We start from the raw sequence: 18,925 nt of genomic DNA on the forward strand, positions 1-18,925 counted from the left end.
ACATTTATTATAATTAATCATATCTTGAAATGAAGTTAAATGAAAATTTAATTTAAACAATTTTTGATTGTGAAAATATGTAAAAGTTGATTAAAGGGATGTCATAATATAAAAACTCCGTTCGGATTATATCGATTGAGATATACATATATATATATCTAACAGATTCAATAGCGTTCAATAACTTTTGAAGGAAAGCACGAAAAATCGATAATATCATAAGATCTATTAATCTAACCGAAAAGTGGAAAAGAACCGTTTCACATTTTCTCTAATTGAAAGATTTTATGTTCTCCTATATAAAAATTTAAACCGGCATGTGTTCAACATGGTTGATTTTAAATCGTTAATATCATTAGATTTATTTATTTGATCAAAAAACAGAAAAAAAACCGTTCCGCATTTCATCTAATCGAAAGATTTTATGTTCTCCCGTATAAAAATTTAAATCAGTATATATTCAACATAGTTAATTTCAAATCGATAATTTTGAGATCTTTTTTCTTATATATATTTTATTATCCTTTTCGTAACCCACGTGTATCATGAATTAAAAATGTGAATAAATTTATGTTTCTGTAAACATCATTTTCAAATGTCTATAACTTGACATATTCCGTAATTTATATTGGATATTAGATTCGAATCTTTTGATATGATCGAGTGAATGGAAAAAATTAAACATTCATTCTAATTATTTATATAAGATATGTATAGCATTATAGTCAACTCTATTAGCTATTAATAATATAACATGTTTAAAAACTGATTGAGACAGTTGCGATGTTTATCGTGGGTGGTCAAGTGTGTAAATTATTGAAAACACGATTTGTTGAAATTTCGCGCGAAAAATCATAACGTGATGCATGGAATTCACCAATCAGACAGCGACAAAGATCTTTGTGAGATATTAACGAGTATTGATTGGTTATATTATACCTTGTTCTGTTAAATATATTCTTTCTTCTTTTGTTATTATAAATCACTCTTCATATTTAATGTAGGATATATATAATGTATAATATAATATTTAAGCATATGTCAAGGTCGATTTCAAGGGACGCCACTATACGAACGATGTCTTATTTTTAAAGATGAAGGTTTATACCTGGTAAAAATGGGTTCATCGAACTTCTCGTGCAAATTATTTTTAAAAAGATAACATTTTTGATATAATTCTTTTTCGAAGAAAATAAAACTTTTAAAAATTCGAAAAAGCCATCGTTTAAACTTTCATCTTTAAAATGAGATCTTGTTTGTTAAAATCGGTCAAGAATTATGTTTAGATTTATTGCTGATGTAAACTATTATAAAATCAAGAGCAATAAACAGACTTAACGGTCATAAATCACGATCAGCTGATTGGTCAGTTTAAAACGATAAGATTACGTAGAAAATGTTCAATGTGAAGTAAATTGTTAAAAATCTATCTGATAAGAACAATTTGACCAACCACAATGTTATTAAATTGCTGCTCTTGACAACATATTATTTAATGTTATTAATTCAACTAATTATATCATTCTCAATTAAATTTACAATGCACATCGATCATCCATTTTCAAATTGAAGTTTGTGAAGTTGTGTGTATGTACAATGTGTTTTATTTTTGGATAGATAACTATACAAAATTAAATTTTGTCGGTATTTATTGTAGTCTGATTAAAAAGAAAAAAAATATTACCTATACAAGTTATTAATGCGAAAAATTAAGAATGTGTAACGATTTCTTACCGGAATCCGTAAATGCATTTTTGGACGATGTTGAAACTACTACATGTTTACCGATACTCATAATCATCGTATTTTGCACCTTACAATTTATATTCAATCACATTACTGATGTTGGATGTGTACTTTCTCAAACTCTACAAGAAAGATCGGATAACAAAGAATTTGATTCTGTCAGACGGGCTAATTTAATAAATACATTAAAAGGTCTATCATATATCATTTTAACTGGAATTATGTATATATTTTTTTTATAATTGATTTTTTTAATAATATTTTTTTATAATTTTAAGAATCTTTTACGAACAATTTACATTAATATACAAAGTATATATATATAACATATTTCTGAATATTTATATTATTTGTAAATCATTATTTTAGAGAGAAACAAATTCTTAAATTTAATATTTTTTTTTTATATTTTTAGAGATGCTATATAATTTCATATTTAAAAAACATACAGGATCAAATTTAAAGACCAGTTCGAATTCATTTTATAAAAGAAATAATAAAACGGATCATTTTTAAAAAGAAGAATTGGATTATTGAGATCAAGATGTTATAGAAATTACATTATACATATTCAATGGTATAATTGGTAAATTTTTCATAATTTCATAATATAGCAAAAAATTTTTTTATAATTTTGAACAATGCATGAATTAATTTACAAAGTATATTAATAGTAATATATATAAACGTTAAGAGATTAATTTGCAAAGAGATCATGTAAAGGAGTTTGAAATGATTATAAAAAATATATTTTGAATGAGGAACGTATATTTTTCTTTACATTTAACGCAAGAAAAAACATATCCAATTATTTTTGATATTTCACATCATAAGAGATGTCATATTAATGCATTTTGTTAATTGGTTGCAACTTTCAGAGTTGACTGACACATTTAATAAATTGTTGTTAAATATTTATTTAATAATCATATTCATACGAATAGCAGGTGCATTATTGCACATTGAATTAAAAAGCTACAAGGGAAATGCCACCATTTTACAATAATCTATTTGAAAAGTAGTACTTCAATAATTTTGTAATCTGTACATGTATATATTGAAGTTGTTGTTATACAGCATATGTATTAGTATTTACAATTAATTATACAGGATTATTTGTGCAAGCATAGTTTTATCATTTCTTTAATGTTTTTATAGTTTCTTTATTACATAAATATTTTTTGTTTATTATATGAAAGTAATCATTTGAGAAACACAATAACATAGATTTTGATATGCTATAAACATATGCTTTATTCTTCAGTCAATATTTTATATCAGAGATTTAGTTAATTATAAATGAACAAAATTGAGAAAGAATATTAATAGAAGATCTATTGGTGCATGATTTCGAATATAATTAAAACAATTTTAAATTAATATTGTAAATGAAAAACAAATCTTAATTTGTGCTCATAAATTTTTGGTGACGTGATTTCGATCATTTTTATATTTGAATACCTTGATTTTCATGCGCATTAAATTATAGACATAGATAATATTTCTGATTTATATATTTTATCATTATGTCAGTTTTGAATGAATACAGTAAAACGATTCATATCACTCTATAGAAGGCATCCTTTTATCAACCAGAGTCTTAGTAGTTGTAATTTTTTATATCCTGATTAGCCTTTTCTTGTTGTACTATGTGATTAGATAATTGATATCAGGAAATTAGCAAGAGGCAAAAGTATTTTCTTACTTTCATATTTCCATTTGTTAGATTAGAAAACTGTGTATTCAGTCATTAGAGTGTACGAAAGTTTTTACATTATCAATACCCTGAGTACATGATTATTGTATGATAACTGAGCATTTGTTAAATAAAGTACTCCATAAGTTTTGTCTGTTGTAGTCTATACTTGTAATCAATGAGTTTCTGATGTTGGTATATATTATAAAAGAACATTTTTTTTCATTAAAATCGTTTCATTAATTCCTGTTTCATATTTATTTTTTTTTTTCTTCCGAGCTAATTCTGTTTATATTTTCTAACCAAATATATATCAAACCACTTATTTTTATTTATTTATTTTTTCTTTTTACGCTTAGAGATATAAAGAATTCGTACTCTCATTTAAAGTAAATGTTCATCATCTCATGTTTTTTTCTTTCTTTCTTCTTTTTTTCCACATTCTTGTCATTCATCACATGAAGGTATTATCGATGTTAGATAAATTTTTTCTATTAGTTGCCGATCCGGCACAATTAACACCTTCATCTTCAAATGTAACCATTTTTTCTCGACTTCTTGTTGTAGTATTGGAAGCATCCAATAGACGTCCTTGATTTGTTACCGATGTATTGGTTGTAAGGCCAGAAGCTGGTGGTGTTATTACGGAAGAAGGTCGTAGAGCTGATGTGGGAGGTAAAGGTGCTACCGCGATATCGGTAACTACAGTAGCAGCTAAATTAAACTCGCTAACACTTCTCGGTACAAAATATTCGAAATGTAGAGAACTTTCTTGTTGGCGATGTTGATGATGATGTTGATGATGATATTGAGGCGATAAACAGCTACGTCTTGTTGGTTGACCACGTTGAAATATCTGAGATGTTGACATATTTTTTTCTGTAGATGTCTTTTTACGTGGCAAAGAATGATGACCTGGTGACAATTTCATGGCAGTACTCGACGAGTGGGCCAGGAGTTTCCCGTCACTAGGGATCCTGGCCTGGTGTTGTCAGGATGACGGCACCGTGGACATGGCGATCGCTTCTTCTTCTTGTTCTGACAATCTTGAATCACTGGTACCTCCTCCATCGTCAAGTTCGGTTTTGATTCCAGGTGTGGCCCCTATTACGAACAAGGACAGTAGAAAATAAATTGAGCAATATACATGTTGAATAGATGATAGTGGGGTAACACACAACAGTTGTATTTATTCAGATTGTTACTAGCCCAGTAGACAGCACAGGATATCCTGAAGATATTTCCATTTTCGAAACATTTGAAATATTTTCATCGATTGTTAGTGATCACAGGGCTCCTCAAATAAGTTTATTATTTATTGACAAATACAAAATACGACAAATATTTTCTACCGATATCGTAAACATATTATTGGATATCCGATATCTTGTTATCGATTTTACACGAGATTTTATACGATGATTTTAATAACAATTTCGTTTAAAGGGCTTCATAAATTTTATTTTTTCAACGAATTTAGGCATTTCATTTATATAAAGTAACACGTTAGTTTACAATTGGTACGAAACGATGCTATTTCGTATTGGCTAATTAAAAACGTTTTGCTCTTTCATGGGAGCCGAACGTTATAGACGAAAATTCATTTCAAAAGGTCTCTCTACTCGTTCCCCATTGAATCTGCCTTCGTCAGGGATACCTGTACCACCAATAGGGCCGACCACCACACCCGATGACATGCCACAGGTTCTACCGAAGACCCTGACCACGCGTACCACCTCCTCCTGGACGAGGTTGAAGCACATGGCTATCAGGCCCATTCCAGCGAGTATATACAACGAGCAGGCACACAGGCTGAGTTCTTCCAATGTAGTTGATGGTGCATTGTGTCCAGTCGGCATCAAATCTCCGAATCCGATGGTTCCGAGACTCGTGAAGCAGAAGTATCCACCTTCTAGAAGACTCCAACCCTCCAGGCGATTGAACATCACTGCACCACCGCATATATATAGTAGCATTATTACCAGGCACAAACTAATCGGTATTCTCACAGAATATGTTTCCATCATATACGCCGGTGATGAAGTCGAGGATGGCGACAACGAGCATGGTTGCAAATGACGTTTACCATTGCCTGCCATTGTATCCTGATAATATAAATATTTCCATGTATATGAATTTCGAAAAGAACACTGATCACCATTAAGTACTACCTAAATTTTACCTGAAGTGCGGTCGTTGAACTAGTAGTAGCATGTAAGAGGCCTTCGCTACCACAGTCGAGTAAAATGGCACTGTTCGTACCTCGTGTCCCAAGATCATCGCAGGAACTATCGCGACTAGTTGAATAATAATTCCCCGTCTTTGTTTCTATATGATTATCATAACGGTAGGACTTGCTTGTGATACCACCGACCGGCGGCGGAGGCGGTGGTGGTTGTTGTTTTTTAATGCAATTTCGTGGAATGCACATGCGACCGTACAAACGTCGGAAACTCCTAGCAAGAACGTCACCTACTGTACTTAGATAAACCAACATAAGAGGTATACCAGCTAGAGCGTAGATTATGGTAATTAGACGACCCCAGACTGTACGTGGAGTTACATTACCGTATCCTAGAAACCAAAATAGTTAATTATATATCAGACTGTTTCTTTCTCATAATGATACTTTATACTATTTTTATGAAAAACATTATACCTATGGTAGTAATGAGTGTTAGGGAATAAAGCAAACTGCCACTGAACGTCCATCGTCGTTTATCTACTTCGGTATCTCGCGCTTGATGAGTTGGTGGTACCGATTCGTAAGGTGTTGACGTACGCTTTAAATCACGCGAAAGATTTTCTTGAAACTCAAGAATTTCTTTCGTCGCCAGTCGCGTCCAATTTTCCTTGTAAAGAATATTCAAATCTTCGGTTATACTCCAAAGTCTTTCGACTGTCCTTTCCCTTAACTCAGTAGCAATATTTTCGTCTTCCAATGTTGAAAGACTGTAAGATCCTTCCTCGCTCTTTGCAACTTTCGATGATGCGTCTATCAAAGACTCCTACAGAGAACACAACGATATTATTGAATATTATTAAAAGGTCCTTATTTTTTTTATCTCTTAGATCAAAATACTTATTGATCTTTTGTTTTTTTTTTCTTACCGATTTAAGGCCACCCTCTAACGCCATAAAAGCGAAAGCACCAAGCAGGGTGTAACCAAGAACAAGAACGCAGACACCAAGACTGGCTAATAATCCTGGTGTGTTCGTTGAAGTGGATGTGCTGCAGCTACAGCAACAACAAAGCAATTCAGCACCTCGTACCGAACTGCTGATTCTTAGGGAATCGGTGTTCCCCCCATTTCGTCCGGGACAACATCTCGGTGCCCTTTGGTAATAGTCGCCGGTGTTTTGCATCATTATGCCGCCTAATTGCACCACCACCACCACCACCACCACCACCACCACTGCCGCCGCAGCTGCAGATGCAGCGATCGACGCCGCAGCTGCAGCCGCAAGCGGTAACGTCCTATCGTTGTTCTACCGTTCCTTTGGTGTCGCCGTTTTCATCCATCTGGTGAGATGCCCGACCTGTCATAGTGAGGGATTGTTTGATTCCTGCTCACGGCTTATTTCAAACCAATCAAGTTTCGAAAATGATTAATGACCCTTTAGTTTCGACGCTAATTCAGGATTGGACATAGGTTTATATATACATATATACGCGAATGTATCCATCTTACACCAGAAATTAACACGATCGTGATATATATATATATATATATATATATATATATATATATATCTAGGCTATGGATTGGTTATGCATAATTGAAAATTTTATCGAACACTTGACATATACTCGTTTCTCTCAGATTGGAATAAACCACGGAAACAGAAATTTTGCTGCGATTTTAATGAAATCTATTTAACAAATGAAGAAAAATAAGATTGGAATTGGAGAATCTCTGTCCTATTTATATCGATAAATATTCTGATATCAATACTATATCAACTTTAATGCTGTAAGAATCAACACGTACCTGGTTATTTATGATGAGAAAAATTCATATGATTTCGTAAATTATACTTGCATATTTTTCGAATTATCTCGTTAAAGTTTACGATTGGTAAATTATAGAAAAATTCAAAATTACTCATTCGGAAAGATAAATCATCGTTCGTCCTTATTGAGAAGTTATATCGGTCTTTATCTTTTTTTATTCTTCCGCATTTTTTCTTTTTTCTTTTTCCTTTTTCTTTTCTTTTTTTTTGTTTTTTAAAGAAAAATCACGCGGATGAAGTCGACCCGTTTCTTGTTTAATGTAATTAGCACAGATACAAACGAGACCGTCACGATATAATTCGTATATGAGTGTGCAAGTGCAACCGTGGTAATAGATTCGTTCTATACATGAGTCGTTGAGTTTCAAGTTCCGTGAAAAGAAAATAGTTCAAGGGAAAGATGGAACGTGAAAAAAACGGGTGAGGAAAAAAAGAGAGAAATACTGAAAGGGAAATACTGAAAACGTCACACTATGTTTGATACGTCAAAGCGATTTTATCCGCGTCTACTACGAGTTATTTACATTTTTATTTGTTTTATTTTGGAATAATTTAGATATTCTTTCGAATATCCATAAAAAATTAAATTAATTGATTAATTGAATTAAATTAATATCAGATATTATATATATATATATACCTAATTAACACTGAATATTTGAAATTTTAAAATTATTAATCTCCCTTTTTACGAGATACAAATAAATATCTAAAAAACTATATTTATCGGAAGGGGTTAAGGTACGAGGCAGACGTTAAATATCGATCGAAGATTATAGACCGAGTGGAAACGTGTGCGTTGAAGGTGGTGTCAGAAGTCAAAGCAGTGGCAAGTGGCAAATGCAAGACGTGTCTGGGTGAATATCAAAGATGTAAGTGATGTTTGAATAATAAGAAATTATTTGAAAAAGAAACTAATCGTATACTCATGAAGGACTTCTATTTGATCATACAATTAAAGAATTTTGAAACAATGAAAAATGAAAATTATGTTTGTAAGATTAAAAAAAAAGAAAAATCGTTTATGTAGATTACAATATTGGAGTTAGGATTTTCAATTCTTATGAACGTGTATTCTAGGATAAAATTGCTAGAGAAGTATATATATATATATATGCATGTAGATGTATATATGTATATATATATATATATATATATATATATATATATGTATATACACACATATACATATATAACGTAAAGCTTGGTAACTTCCTTCGCACCTTATCAGAGATCGCTTTCCCTTCTCTATCGTATCGGTTTTCGACTTCCTACGGCCGTGTCGTCGAGCATATCGGCTCACCGAAGTGGAAGAAACTTTTTCCTCTTGCTCGTAGCGAGCATGAAACTTTATGAAACGTGTCCTATCTTCTGTGGAGGGATTCACGTGACATCCTTGGCTTCTCGACGGCTATTTCGTCTCTATCGACGTTTTCTGGGCGATGCATTTGAAAATAATAACCACACTCCGTTCCACTTTCTTCTCGACGTATTAATTTACGAATAATTTCTTTGCATTTTGCTTGAAAATTTGATTGCAAAGAGTAGAAAAGAGAGAAAGAGAGAAAGATAGATAAAAAAATTAATGAGATATATAGGTTCTTAGATGTTCGTTAATTAAACATTTCTTTTGTCTATGTTGTAATATATCACTATTGTAATATATCACACGCGTGATGAAAAATCTCTTGGTTAGGTATACACGAGGTAGTATATGTAATTTTATTGAAAATGTCATTCGACGACGTATATTTCGTGCATTTCTATATCTACGTATATATGTTACTCAATTTTCTCCATTTTATAATAATAATGATAATGATAATAATAATACTGATTTTTTAATTGATAATAGATAAATTAATTATATGTATATATAGGCAATTTATTTTGTTTTTCTGTTAGATAGCAAACTCAAGGCCTATCTTCGGATGTTGTTCATTTTCTTCCGATTATGTCGACAATAGTCGAAACATCAAAACTTAACTTAAAGGAATTCCTTCGTAGCACACATCCAAAATTACACATTAAATCCGTTAAAGTTGCCGTTTAATAATATTCAAACGATCGCGTTGGCGCAATGTCTTCGTTGTTAATTCTCATTATCGAATCTTCGATACCAAAAATGAATTTTTCTCTCGTGAATTTACGGAAGTCACCGTTTTAAGACGTGGCGTCTTATTTCCTACGTAGAAAGATTTATTTAACGTTCCGGAATCTAATACGACGCACGACAAGCCAAACGGCAAAAGGTGAGGTAACATTGCACGATGTATCGAACACGTTTAGAACACCAGAAACCGTATTCGTTGTTAATTGGCGAAACGAACGATTAGGCCCAACGTATATTTGACGTATATTGAAATTTGACTATGGTAATTCCTTTTAGAAATACTTGATAGCCCGTCAAACAATTATGATCTTTTTTATTTATTTTCGTGTTTGTTGGAAAAGATGTTGTGAGTTCCATAAAAGAAGAAATAAGTAAACTCAATTCAATTCAATTCAACTCAACTCAATTCAATTCAACTCAATGCAACTCAACTCAATTCAATTTAACTCAACTCAACTCAACTCAACTCAAGTCAAGTCAAGTCTTAGTCGAGTCAAAAGTCTTAGTCGAGTCAAGTCGACGAGGAATATCGAACACTTCTTCCTCGAGTCTTTCACGATTACCTAGGCAACAACACTGAACTCGCTTCAGGTGGTCCGCAATCGAATTTTTCTTTCTCCGGTTTAATTCGTCTAGCTCGTCGAAAAGAATTTCGACGTGGCTATCGAATAACGTTCAGATATAACGTGAACCACTGGATACGTTAATATTCGTACAACTCTGTAACGATGATCACGCGTACAGAAAGAATCTTCGGAGAGATCGTCGTAGGATCTCCTCTCGATGGTAAAGCATCACAGAGACAAGACGAGTAAAAGCAGATACGTGACACGGTTCGAGATGTGATCGGGAGAGAATAAGAGAGTGAGTGAGAGAATATGTGTAAGAGAGAGACAAACGGACAGACAGAGAGAGAGAGAGAGAGAGAGAGAGAGAGAGAAAAGAGAGAGAGAGGGAAAGAGTGAGAGAGAGAGAGAGAGATAGGTAGATAGGTAGGTAGAGAGAGAGAGAGAGAGAGATCGTACGAATCAACGGAGCTCGACTACGAAGAGCGTCGCCGGCACGGACGCACCCCATCGACGCTGCAGGGCGCAAGATCCGCGTTTTGTTGAGGCGCATGTGCGCCAGCCCGTGAGTAGAGCCGCATAAAGGAGCGGCGCACCTCCATTTTCCTCTTTCTTCCCCTCTCTCTCTCTCTCTCTCTCTCTCTCTCTCTTTCTCTTTCTCTCTCTCTCTTTCTTTCTCTCTTTTTCTATCTCTCTTTCCTTCTCTCTCTCTCTCTCTCTCTCTCTCTCTCTCACACACTTTCGTTCTCGTTCTCTCTCGTTCACCTCTTGCCACCCACCCTGTTTCTATCCCTAAATCATCCTCTCTTCTTTTTCAACGAACGATCACTGAGAAAAGCTCAGGCTCTACGTCGATGCCCAAATCTTCTTCGTGTCGATCGTTCAAACGACGATCCTACAAACCTTCGCTTAAACTCCAGGTGTTCCATCCTAGCTATCCCATCGGGACGATAATAAAGAATCGACTTTCCGCGAGTATATTACGCTTTTCTTACTTTAATACACCCTGTATTCTTCGATAACAACTTTTCCTTGAAAGAACCTTTCTTCCTCGACATAGTACTTTTACATATACATGGAGTTAACGTTCCTACTACTACTACTACTACTATTATTATTACTACTACTACTACTATTATTATTATTACTACTACTACTACTACTACTATTATTATTACTAGTACTACAACTACTACTACTACTATTACTACTATCATCGTCACTACCACATCGTTTTTCTCTTCTCTTCTTTCTTCTTCTTTCCCAAGGGTTTTCGTTTTCTCTACTATCAACGTCGTTTAGTTATTCGACCATTTAGATTCTGTCAAGATTAATTTCCTGTCAAAGATGAAATCCTCTAGTATTTCACTCAAATATTACATTTTACCATTGCCTTTCGAAAGTTAAACAGAAATTGATTGCCCAATCGTCTATTAATTTCCTCCGTAAGCGACGGCAACCACTTGTTGTCAGTCATCCCCCAGGGAAAGCTAATAATGAGAGATAAACAATTCGTTCTTTGGTGAAGTTACATATTTCAAATTTCTCGTTGTTGACAATGATTAGTTTTCACTTTAATTGTTAAATAGCGAATTGGAAGTGTTGATTAATAAGAAACGATTGTTGGTTTAACATTGGATTTCACGTTTGACGTCGGACTGACGTCAAAGTTATTATAGTATAAAGTAAGTAAAGCGTTTAAAAAGTTGATTATTTTGTATTTGCTTCTTTTTTTTCTTACTTTTTTTTCTTACTTTTTTTTCTTTTTTTTTTTCTTCCTTTTCTTTTTTTATTTTACTGTTGTTCTTGGCAAGTAACTTCGAATGGGTGTTTAAGTAAAAGATTAAGTAAAAAGTGACGTTAGAGAGAATATTCTCGTCTTATCGTTTCATGCACGATGCATTAGTATTCTATTAGCTAGTCATAAATAGTATCTATCGAGTACGTACCATAAATTAGAAGAATGATTTCCTCTCTTCTCTCACTGAGCGAGAAAAGCTTCGAAGTTCTTCCTGTACACGTAATCTTGCTCGTGTTCTCTTTTTCTTTTTTTTTTCTTTTGTACGATTGACGTAGGAATGTCTTCAAATATTATAAATTGTAATACGAAACTTCAATCTCTTGGATTTTAAGATGCGTTTTTTTTTTTTTTTTTTTTTTTTTTTTTATATAATTCCTTGGAAATAATAAGATCAGTCCAAGCGAATGAGAACGATATAAGACTAACAGGTTGTTCCTGGAGTAATTTTTTCTCCTTTTCTTTTCATTTCTTTTGAATCCCTTTAGTTTTTCCTTCAAATCGATTGAACTCGAATATAGTTATCGAACGTTTTTAATCATCTTAATATCATCACCTATCGCATCTGAAGATGTATTTGATCATACGTGCCAGAGTATGAACTTTAGCAATTACTTCCTCTTGCATCAGATTGAAACACATAGCGATGAGTGCCATACCTAATGTATCATAATGAAGTAAAGATATGTCAGTTCCTTTGAATAATATTGAATTATAATTTGACGCTCACCAAGCATGAGATACATGAAACAAAATATGAAGGATAATTCGAGTCCTTGTCCCGAATAAATTCTATCACCCGGTACTATATCGCCAAATCCAATTGTTGACAATGAAACGAAACAAAAATAAGACCCATCTAACATGTTCCAATCTTCCCATTTTGAAAATAGTAAAGCACCTGCTATAACGTATCTAACGACATAAAAATATATTTTATTTGATATATATATATATATATATATATATATACATTATTTTTTGGGTCTTATGTAATATCATGACTTACCCCACCATAATACCAAGACAAAGTGTTAATGGTACTGTTACTTGTTGTGGGTCGTAAACATAGCTATCGTTACCATCATTGATCTTATTGTTCATACTTTCTTTTCTATTAATATTATTCATTTTTGTTACGTTGACATCTTGATAAACATTAGATATCTCTGTTTCTCCTACGTGCTGTTTCATTAACAATCGAATCGATTGATTAATTCGATCTTTAATATAATATTTTAATATACTTTACATATTAATTAAATATTATATAATATATAATATTTTAATATATTCTACATATTAATTAAATATTATATAACATATAATATTTTTATATATTTTTATAATGTACCGACCTGCCATTGATCTCTTTGTACTTTCATTTCTGTACGTAATTTTAATACTTCCAAATTAATCGGATCATGTGATTTCTTATGACATCTAAAATGTATCGAGGAGATTAAAAGTGATTGAGAAAGAAATCTTTATTTTTTATATATCTTACTTGCAAAGGCAACATCGTGCGTAAATCCACTTGAAACTTCTAGCAAAAATATCTCCTATCTGGCTTAAATAAAGTAGAAACAATGGCATACCGATTATGGCATATATTATAGTACACAATTTACCCCATTTTGTTTTAGGACAAATATTCCCATAGCCTTGAATAAAACGAGAAAAAGACAAATGAAAATCCTTCAATGCCTCATATTATTTTTACATCTACAATTTGTTTAATTATAATAACGAGTATGAATTGATAAATAAGAAGGAAAAAGAATAAAAAAAAAATGATTTTTCTTACCGATCGTTGTAATGACAGTAAGAGAGTAAAGAAATGCGCCCGCAAAAGTCCACTTTTTATGTTCTTCAGTAACAACCTCATAACCGTCTCTTATATTTTTAACCATTTTTTGTTGATACCTCTCTAATATATTTCTAACTTCTTTTTTCCATAATCTCTCAGAGAATATGTTCTCCTGTATGTAAAATAAATGAGATTAGATTCACTGTACTTCACAACTCTATGTCTTCATTCTTCTGTCATATACATTGTGTAAGATGTATCATAATAGAGTAAACTTTGAAGATTTATTTTGATTAAATTATATGGAATAAGGTGTCATTGTTATTTTTGTTATGATAATAATCGGCATATTTTATTCTTTCATTTAACTGTTGCAAATTTTGCGACATACACAGATTCGTGGCATATAAATTTTGTCTGTTTCAAAGCCGCAGATGCAGAAGTTGAGGAGTGTGTATTATCTGAAGATCTGGATGAGTAAATAATGTATTGTCACCGGGGCCAATTTACGCTTTTAAACATTCATAAAAACTTGAAGTGTTATCGACTGTTATACAACTAATCTCATTGTTGTATTCCATATAGTTCGGTCAAAATAAATTGTTAAATTTGTTTATCTTATTATGGTACACCCAGAGATATAAGGGTTTTGGTGTAACCTTTGAGGTCAAGTCCCAAAGCTTAGCAGCCGTGATGTTTCTTTGCTTGACGACGTCACCGGATATGTCCAAGCTGTCTTTGGCCTCGATATAAGTGAACAGGAAAGCACCGACTATAGTATAACCTACGACGAGGCATACTATGCCAACGTTACTGAAGAGGAAGGCTATCAGTGTCCTGGTCCAGTCACATATCTTCTCGCTCCAAGGCTTCCGTCGTCGCCGTTTCCTTCTTTCACATTGATAACGATAACTTCCACGTTGCCACTGTCCATTCGTTGTTGATGGTCTATGCAACGATTTGTTCGTTTCCATTTTATCGAAATTGTGATCTCGATGATTTAATTTTTTTTCTCTTTCTTTCTTTCTTTCTCTGCTTTTTTCTTTTTTTTTTCTTTTTTTTTTCTTATCTTAACTAACTCTGATATCTTCGAACTTGATTCTTATGTGTGATTGAAATATATATTGTAATAGTTATCAATTATAACTTTGTCGATGATTTAATTTTGTCTTTCCTTTTTTCTTTTCCTTTTTTTTTTCGTTTGTCTTAGTTGGATTCGATTTCATCGATCATTCATCTTGAATTTGATTTTTATGTGGTTTGGAAATTGTAGCAAAGGAGACTAATTAAACGGATTTAAACGAGTTTGTTTTTGCTGATAGTAAAATTAATATTGGAAAGGATGACATTTCCATATGATAAATTACCTATTACCTCTTTCATCTTTGCTCAGTTTCTTTTTTTTTCTTTTTTAATTCTTTTTTTTTTTTTTTTTTAATTATACTTATCCTTGAAAAATATCATTTATCCTGATATATACGTAGCCGTTTCATATAGATCTTCCTTATCAAGGATTCCATACGAATAGTCCACGCTATCATTTACGTTCACTGATCCGCACGACCGGCAAATTGCAATGTCGGATTTAATAGAAAACGTCCGTATCGTCGTTCTCCCTTTTCTGCTTTTCTGAATTATATCTCAGCGGTCGTTTGGTATTGACTTTGTTGTTGTCATGATCTGCGGAGAATCGAAAAAGCGTGTATCCTCAGAGAAACACATTGCTTGGTAGCTTGACGTTGACGATCTATTATCGTGAGAATTGTTTAGATTTGGCTAATGGAACATGTAAAAAGAGATGAAAGGAGATAAAATTTTTGAATGAATAAACAAGAAAAAAAGAAAAAAAAAGAAGAAGAAGAAGAAGAAGAAGAAGAAATAATCTAAGTTATCGTTTCACGATTTGTCCTAACGTTTTTATAAATTTCAATAGATCTAATTAAATCGTTATAATCGTATCATGCGATTACACAAGTCAGATTTTTTCGTTTCTTTTTATTTATCAAATATTATTATTGTTATTTTTATTGTTGTTATTTTTATTATTATTATTTTTTTTTCTTTTATTCTTTTTTCAATAGATGAAATACGTCGATAAATCAAATTAATCGCATATGCATCACGTTCATAATGTTTCAACATTTCAGTCCTCATTGTCAGAAAATCATAATTTAATAATGATAATAATAATGATAATAATTATGATAATAATAATAATAATGATAATGATAATGATGATGATGATGATGATAATAATAATAGTAATAATAATAATAATGATAATAAAAACGTGATGTACAGTTAAAAAGAAAAAAGAAAAAAATCACGTATGTAATATCGATATATGGTATCATATAAATGACTTCCGTCACGATCTCTTACGTTTTTCTTGTTGAAATTTATATATCCGTTGATACGTTAACGTTTATAATTGTCAAATAAAAGCAATTACAATAAACGTTTCGACACGATATTCGCGTGCACTACTTTCGAGAGGTGCCACCCGACGTACTAATGAAAATAGCATGGCGCTAAAAATAATCGACTTCCAGCTTGGATTCAGCGGCCTCTAGTCGTCGCTAGAGTACGTATTGACTTAGCGCACACCCGTTAGCTTTTAATTCAAATATAATAAAGAATAGGGAAAATTGGATTATCGATATTTGTATCATTCAAAGATAATGTTTTCATTTTACTCATTTATTTATTTATTCTCTTATTTTCTTTTTTATTTTATTATTATTATTATGCAACTTTTGTTCCATAAGAAAAAGAAGACAATAGAACGAACGATAGAGATAGAAGTAGAGAGAGGGAGAGAGAGGGGGTAGGAAGAGGGAATGAGGGGAGAGAGAGAGAAAGAGAGAGAGAAAGATAAAAAAATTAGTATCGACGTTCATCGAGATAAGAAGATTTTCTTTGGCTGTTATCACATCGTTGTTCAAAATCATTCTCATCGACATCATCCTCGTATTCCGCATCGTACCTGTAATCATCCTCATCGTCATCGTCATCCTCGTCGTACTCGTCGTCGCTATCTTTTAATATACCCAAACTTTTCGCAATGCTTTTAACGTTATTGATCACTTCCTCTTGGACCAAATTGAAACTCATCGCCAATAAAGCAATTCCAAATAAGAGATACAACGAGCACAGGGCTATTCCTTTGTGAGCGTCCAATTTATTCGGCACGAAGTCACCGAATCCTAAAATTAAAATAATTAGTTCAATCGATGGTATGCACACTCTATTTTTATTGACGAAATGTATATTTAAAAAAAAGAAAAAAGAAATATTGGTATGTCGCGTTTGATTTTATCTTTTCTTTTTTCTTTTTTTTTTTTTTTTTTTTTTTTTTATATTGAACCGCTCGCAATTGACAAAAATCGATTAACTCAATAAGAAAATGATGATAAAAAAGAAAATTGATAAAGTTTATATATGTATATATATATATATATATATATATATATATATATATATATATATATATATATATATATATATATATATTGTAGATTATTTATTCGTTTAGCAACTTTTTAAGCCTGATTATTAAGAAAATGTATTTTAAGTATAAAAAGTTAAACATCGATATCATGATGGTTTGGGGATGAGAAAAGAAAAAGAAAAAAAGAAAAGAAAAGAAAAGAAAAAAAATAATTCTAAAAATTAAGTTAATCGCTATTATCTGCGAACGATAAAATTAAATCTATTAAAGAAGATTATCTCAATTATAGACCTATAGTAGTGAGAGTGATAAAGCAGAAATAAGCGCTATCGAGAAAAGTCCACTTTTCCCATTTGCTAAATAAACAAGCACCGCCCAATATATAACTAACAACGAGAAAAATGCAAAGCCAAATGGGTACTGGCTTTATCGGTTGTCTTTCTTGTTCGTCAGTTGTGGTGTAAAACTCATAATCAACGTCTATATCATCGGTACAAGCACGTCGGTGCATCGCAAATCCCATTGGCGACAAAATTCTCGGTAACGATGCTTCTCGTCTGTGGAAACGTGCTGGAAAAAGAAAAAGAAATAAAAAATAAAAAAAGGAGAAAAAAATAGAAAAAAGAGAAGCAACGATTTACGATCATTGATGAAAAAAAAAAGTACTTAGGATCTTTTTTTTAATTTTATGTAGGTTTCTCTCTCTCTCTCTCTCTCTTTCTTTCTCTCTTTCATTCATTATAACATACAATATAATTTTATCAACTTTTTTACCATTGGAATAATTACTTGGTGAACGTCTAATCCTTTCTGAATAATATCTTCTGTTTTGTTCGATTCCTGATAAATGGCCTGATGATAATTGATACGGAGTTGATAATGTTGATCTCTGTGGAGGTAGAATGGCACTTTCCACCGAATGAAATCTTCTTGGTAATGATCTAGTTATCGATGTAGGCTGTCTTTCGATGTCCTCTAATTTATCTTCTACTTGTGCACGATTACCAAATTTGCTAACATATTCGGCTGTCGATATATATATATATATATAGACATATATGTATACGTATGTACGCATATATGCATGTGTGTCTATATGCGCGTCACTTGTATGTATGTGCGTGCACACACTTGTTAGCGCTAGTATATATATATATATATATATATGTCACATATATGCATACGTGTGTGTGTGTGTGCGCGCGAGCGCGTGTGTGTGTGCGTGAGAATATATCAATAATGAATGTAAAAATATCGATAATAATATCGATGATAAATATAAAGTATTAAATTCAATGAAAATCTTTACGTTTATTTCGTGACGTAGATTGCCATAAAAACAAATCATCCTCGACATCATCCAAAGCATATTTATTACATAGAACAGGCGAATGATCAGTTTCTATAGTTCCACTTGTTAATCTTCGATCGAGAGATTGAGTACCTAATCTAGGATTACCTGTTTCGGGAAATAATAGGATTTAGTGAGAAATATTCAATCAATGGTTTTCTTCTTCTCTTCTTAATACATAAATCCTACCTTTTGTTAATTTTAGAGAGGATAAAGGTATATCCGTATTTCTGAAGGGGGTCGTTGGCCTTAATGCCGTAGGAGAAGATAACTGATAAGAATAGATTCTCCTTTGGTCCATTCCATTCGAACGTCGAGAATTATCCCTGATTTTATAGAGATTTTTTAGAGAGAGAAAGAACAAATATATATATATATAT

At 32.2% G+C, this 18,925-nt stretch overlaps 3 protein-coding genes across 3 annotated transcripts in view; all 3 read right to left on the reverse strand.

Annotated features, from left to right (window-relative positions):
* Positions 1–2,406: 2,406 nt before the first annotated feature.
* LOC124954479 lies at positions 2,407–5,013 on the reverse strand. Its single transcript, XM_047507494.1, has one exon. The coding sequence runs from the start codon at positions 4,371–4,373 to the stop codon at positions 3,897–3,899; it is 477 nt and encodes a 158-aa protein (XP_047363450.1). The 5' UTR covers positions 4,374–5,013; the 3' UTR covers positions 2,407–3,896.
* On the reverse strand, positions 4,434–6,811 carry LOC124957421 (potassium channel subfamily K member 18-like). Its single transcript, XM_047514464.1, has 5 exons — positions 6,554–6,811; positions 6,102–6,450; positions 5,625–6,016; positions 5,100–5,547; positions 4,434–4,546 (listed from the first exon to the last, which is right to left on the reverse strand). The coding sequence occupies exons 1-5, from the start codon at positions 6,809–6,811 to the stop codon at positions 4,434–4,436; spliced, it is 1,560 nt and encodes a 519-aa protein (XP_047370420.1).
* Positions 6,809–18,925, reverse strand: part of LOC124957424 — a 51,847-nt gene continuing 39,730 nt past the window's right edge. The window contains exons 8-21 of the mRNA XM_047514479.1: positions 18,735–18,871; positions 18,504–18,653; positions 17,969–18,220; positions 17,486–17,764; positions 16,638–16,949; positions 14,403–14,812; positions 13,741–13,915; positions 13,441–13,597; positions 13,292–13,376; positions 12,943–13,118; positions 12,664–12,848; positions 12,085–12,592; positions 8,680–11,625; positions 6,809–6,982 (exon numbers count right to left, since the gene is read on the reverse strand). Of these exons, the coding sequence (XP_047370435.1) occupies positions 12,486–12,592; positions 12,664–12,848; positions 12,943–13,118; positions 13,292–13,376; positions 13,441–13,597; positions 13,741–13,915; positions 14,403–14,812; positions 16,638–16,949; positions 17,486–17,764; positions 17,969–18,220; positions 18,504–18,653; positions 18,735–18,871 (2,425 nt within the window). The 3' untranslated portion in view covers positions 6,809–6,982; positions 8,680–11,625; positions 12,085–12,485. The remainder of the gene's footprint in view (positions 6,983–8,679; positions 11,626–12,084; positions 12,593–12,663; positions 12,849–12,942; positions 13,119–13,291; positions 13,377–13,440; positions 13,598–13,740; positions 13,916–14,402; positions 14,813–16,637; positions 16,950–17,485; positions 17,765–17,968; positions 18,221–18,503; positions 18,654–18,734; positions 18,872–18,925) is intronic.

Source organism: Vespa velutina, chromosome 1 (assembly GCF_912470025.1).
Source record: "Vespa velutina chromosome 1, iVesVel2.1, whole genome shotgun sequence".
In the NCBI taxonomy this organism is placed as follows: Eukaryota; Metazoa; Arthropoda; class Insecta; order Hymenoptera; family Vespidae; genus Vespa; species Vespa velutina.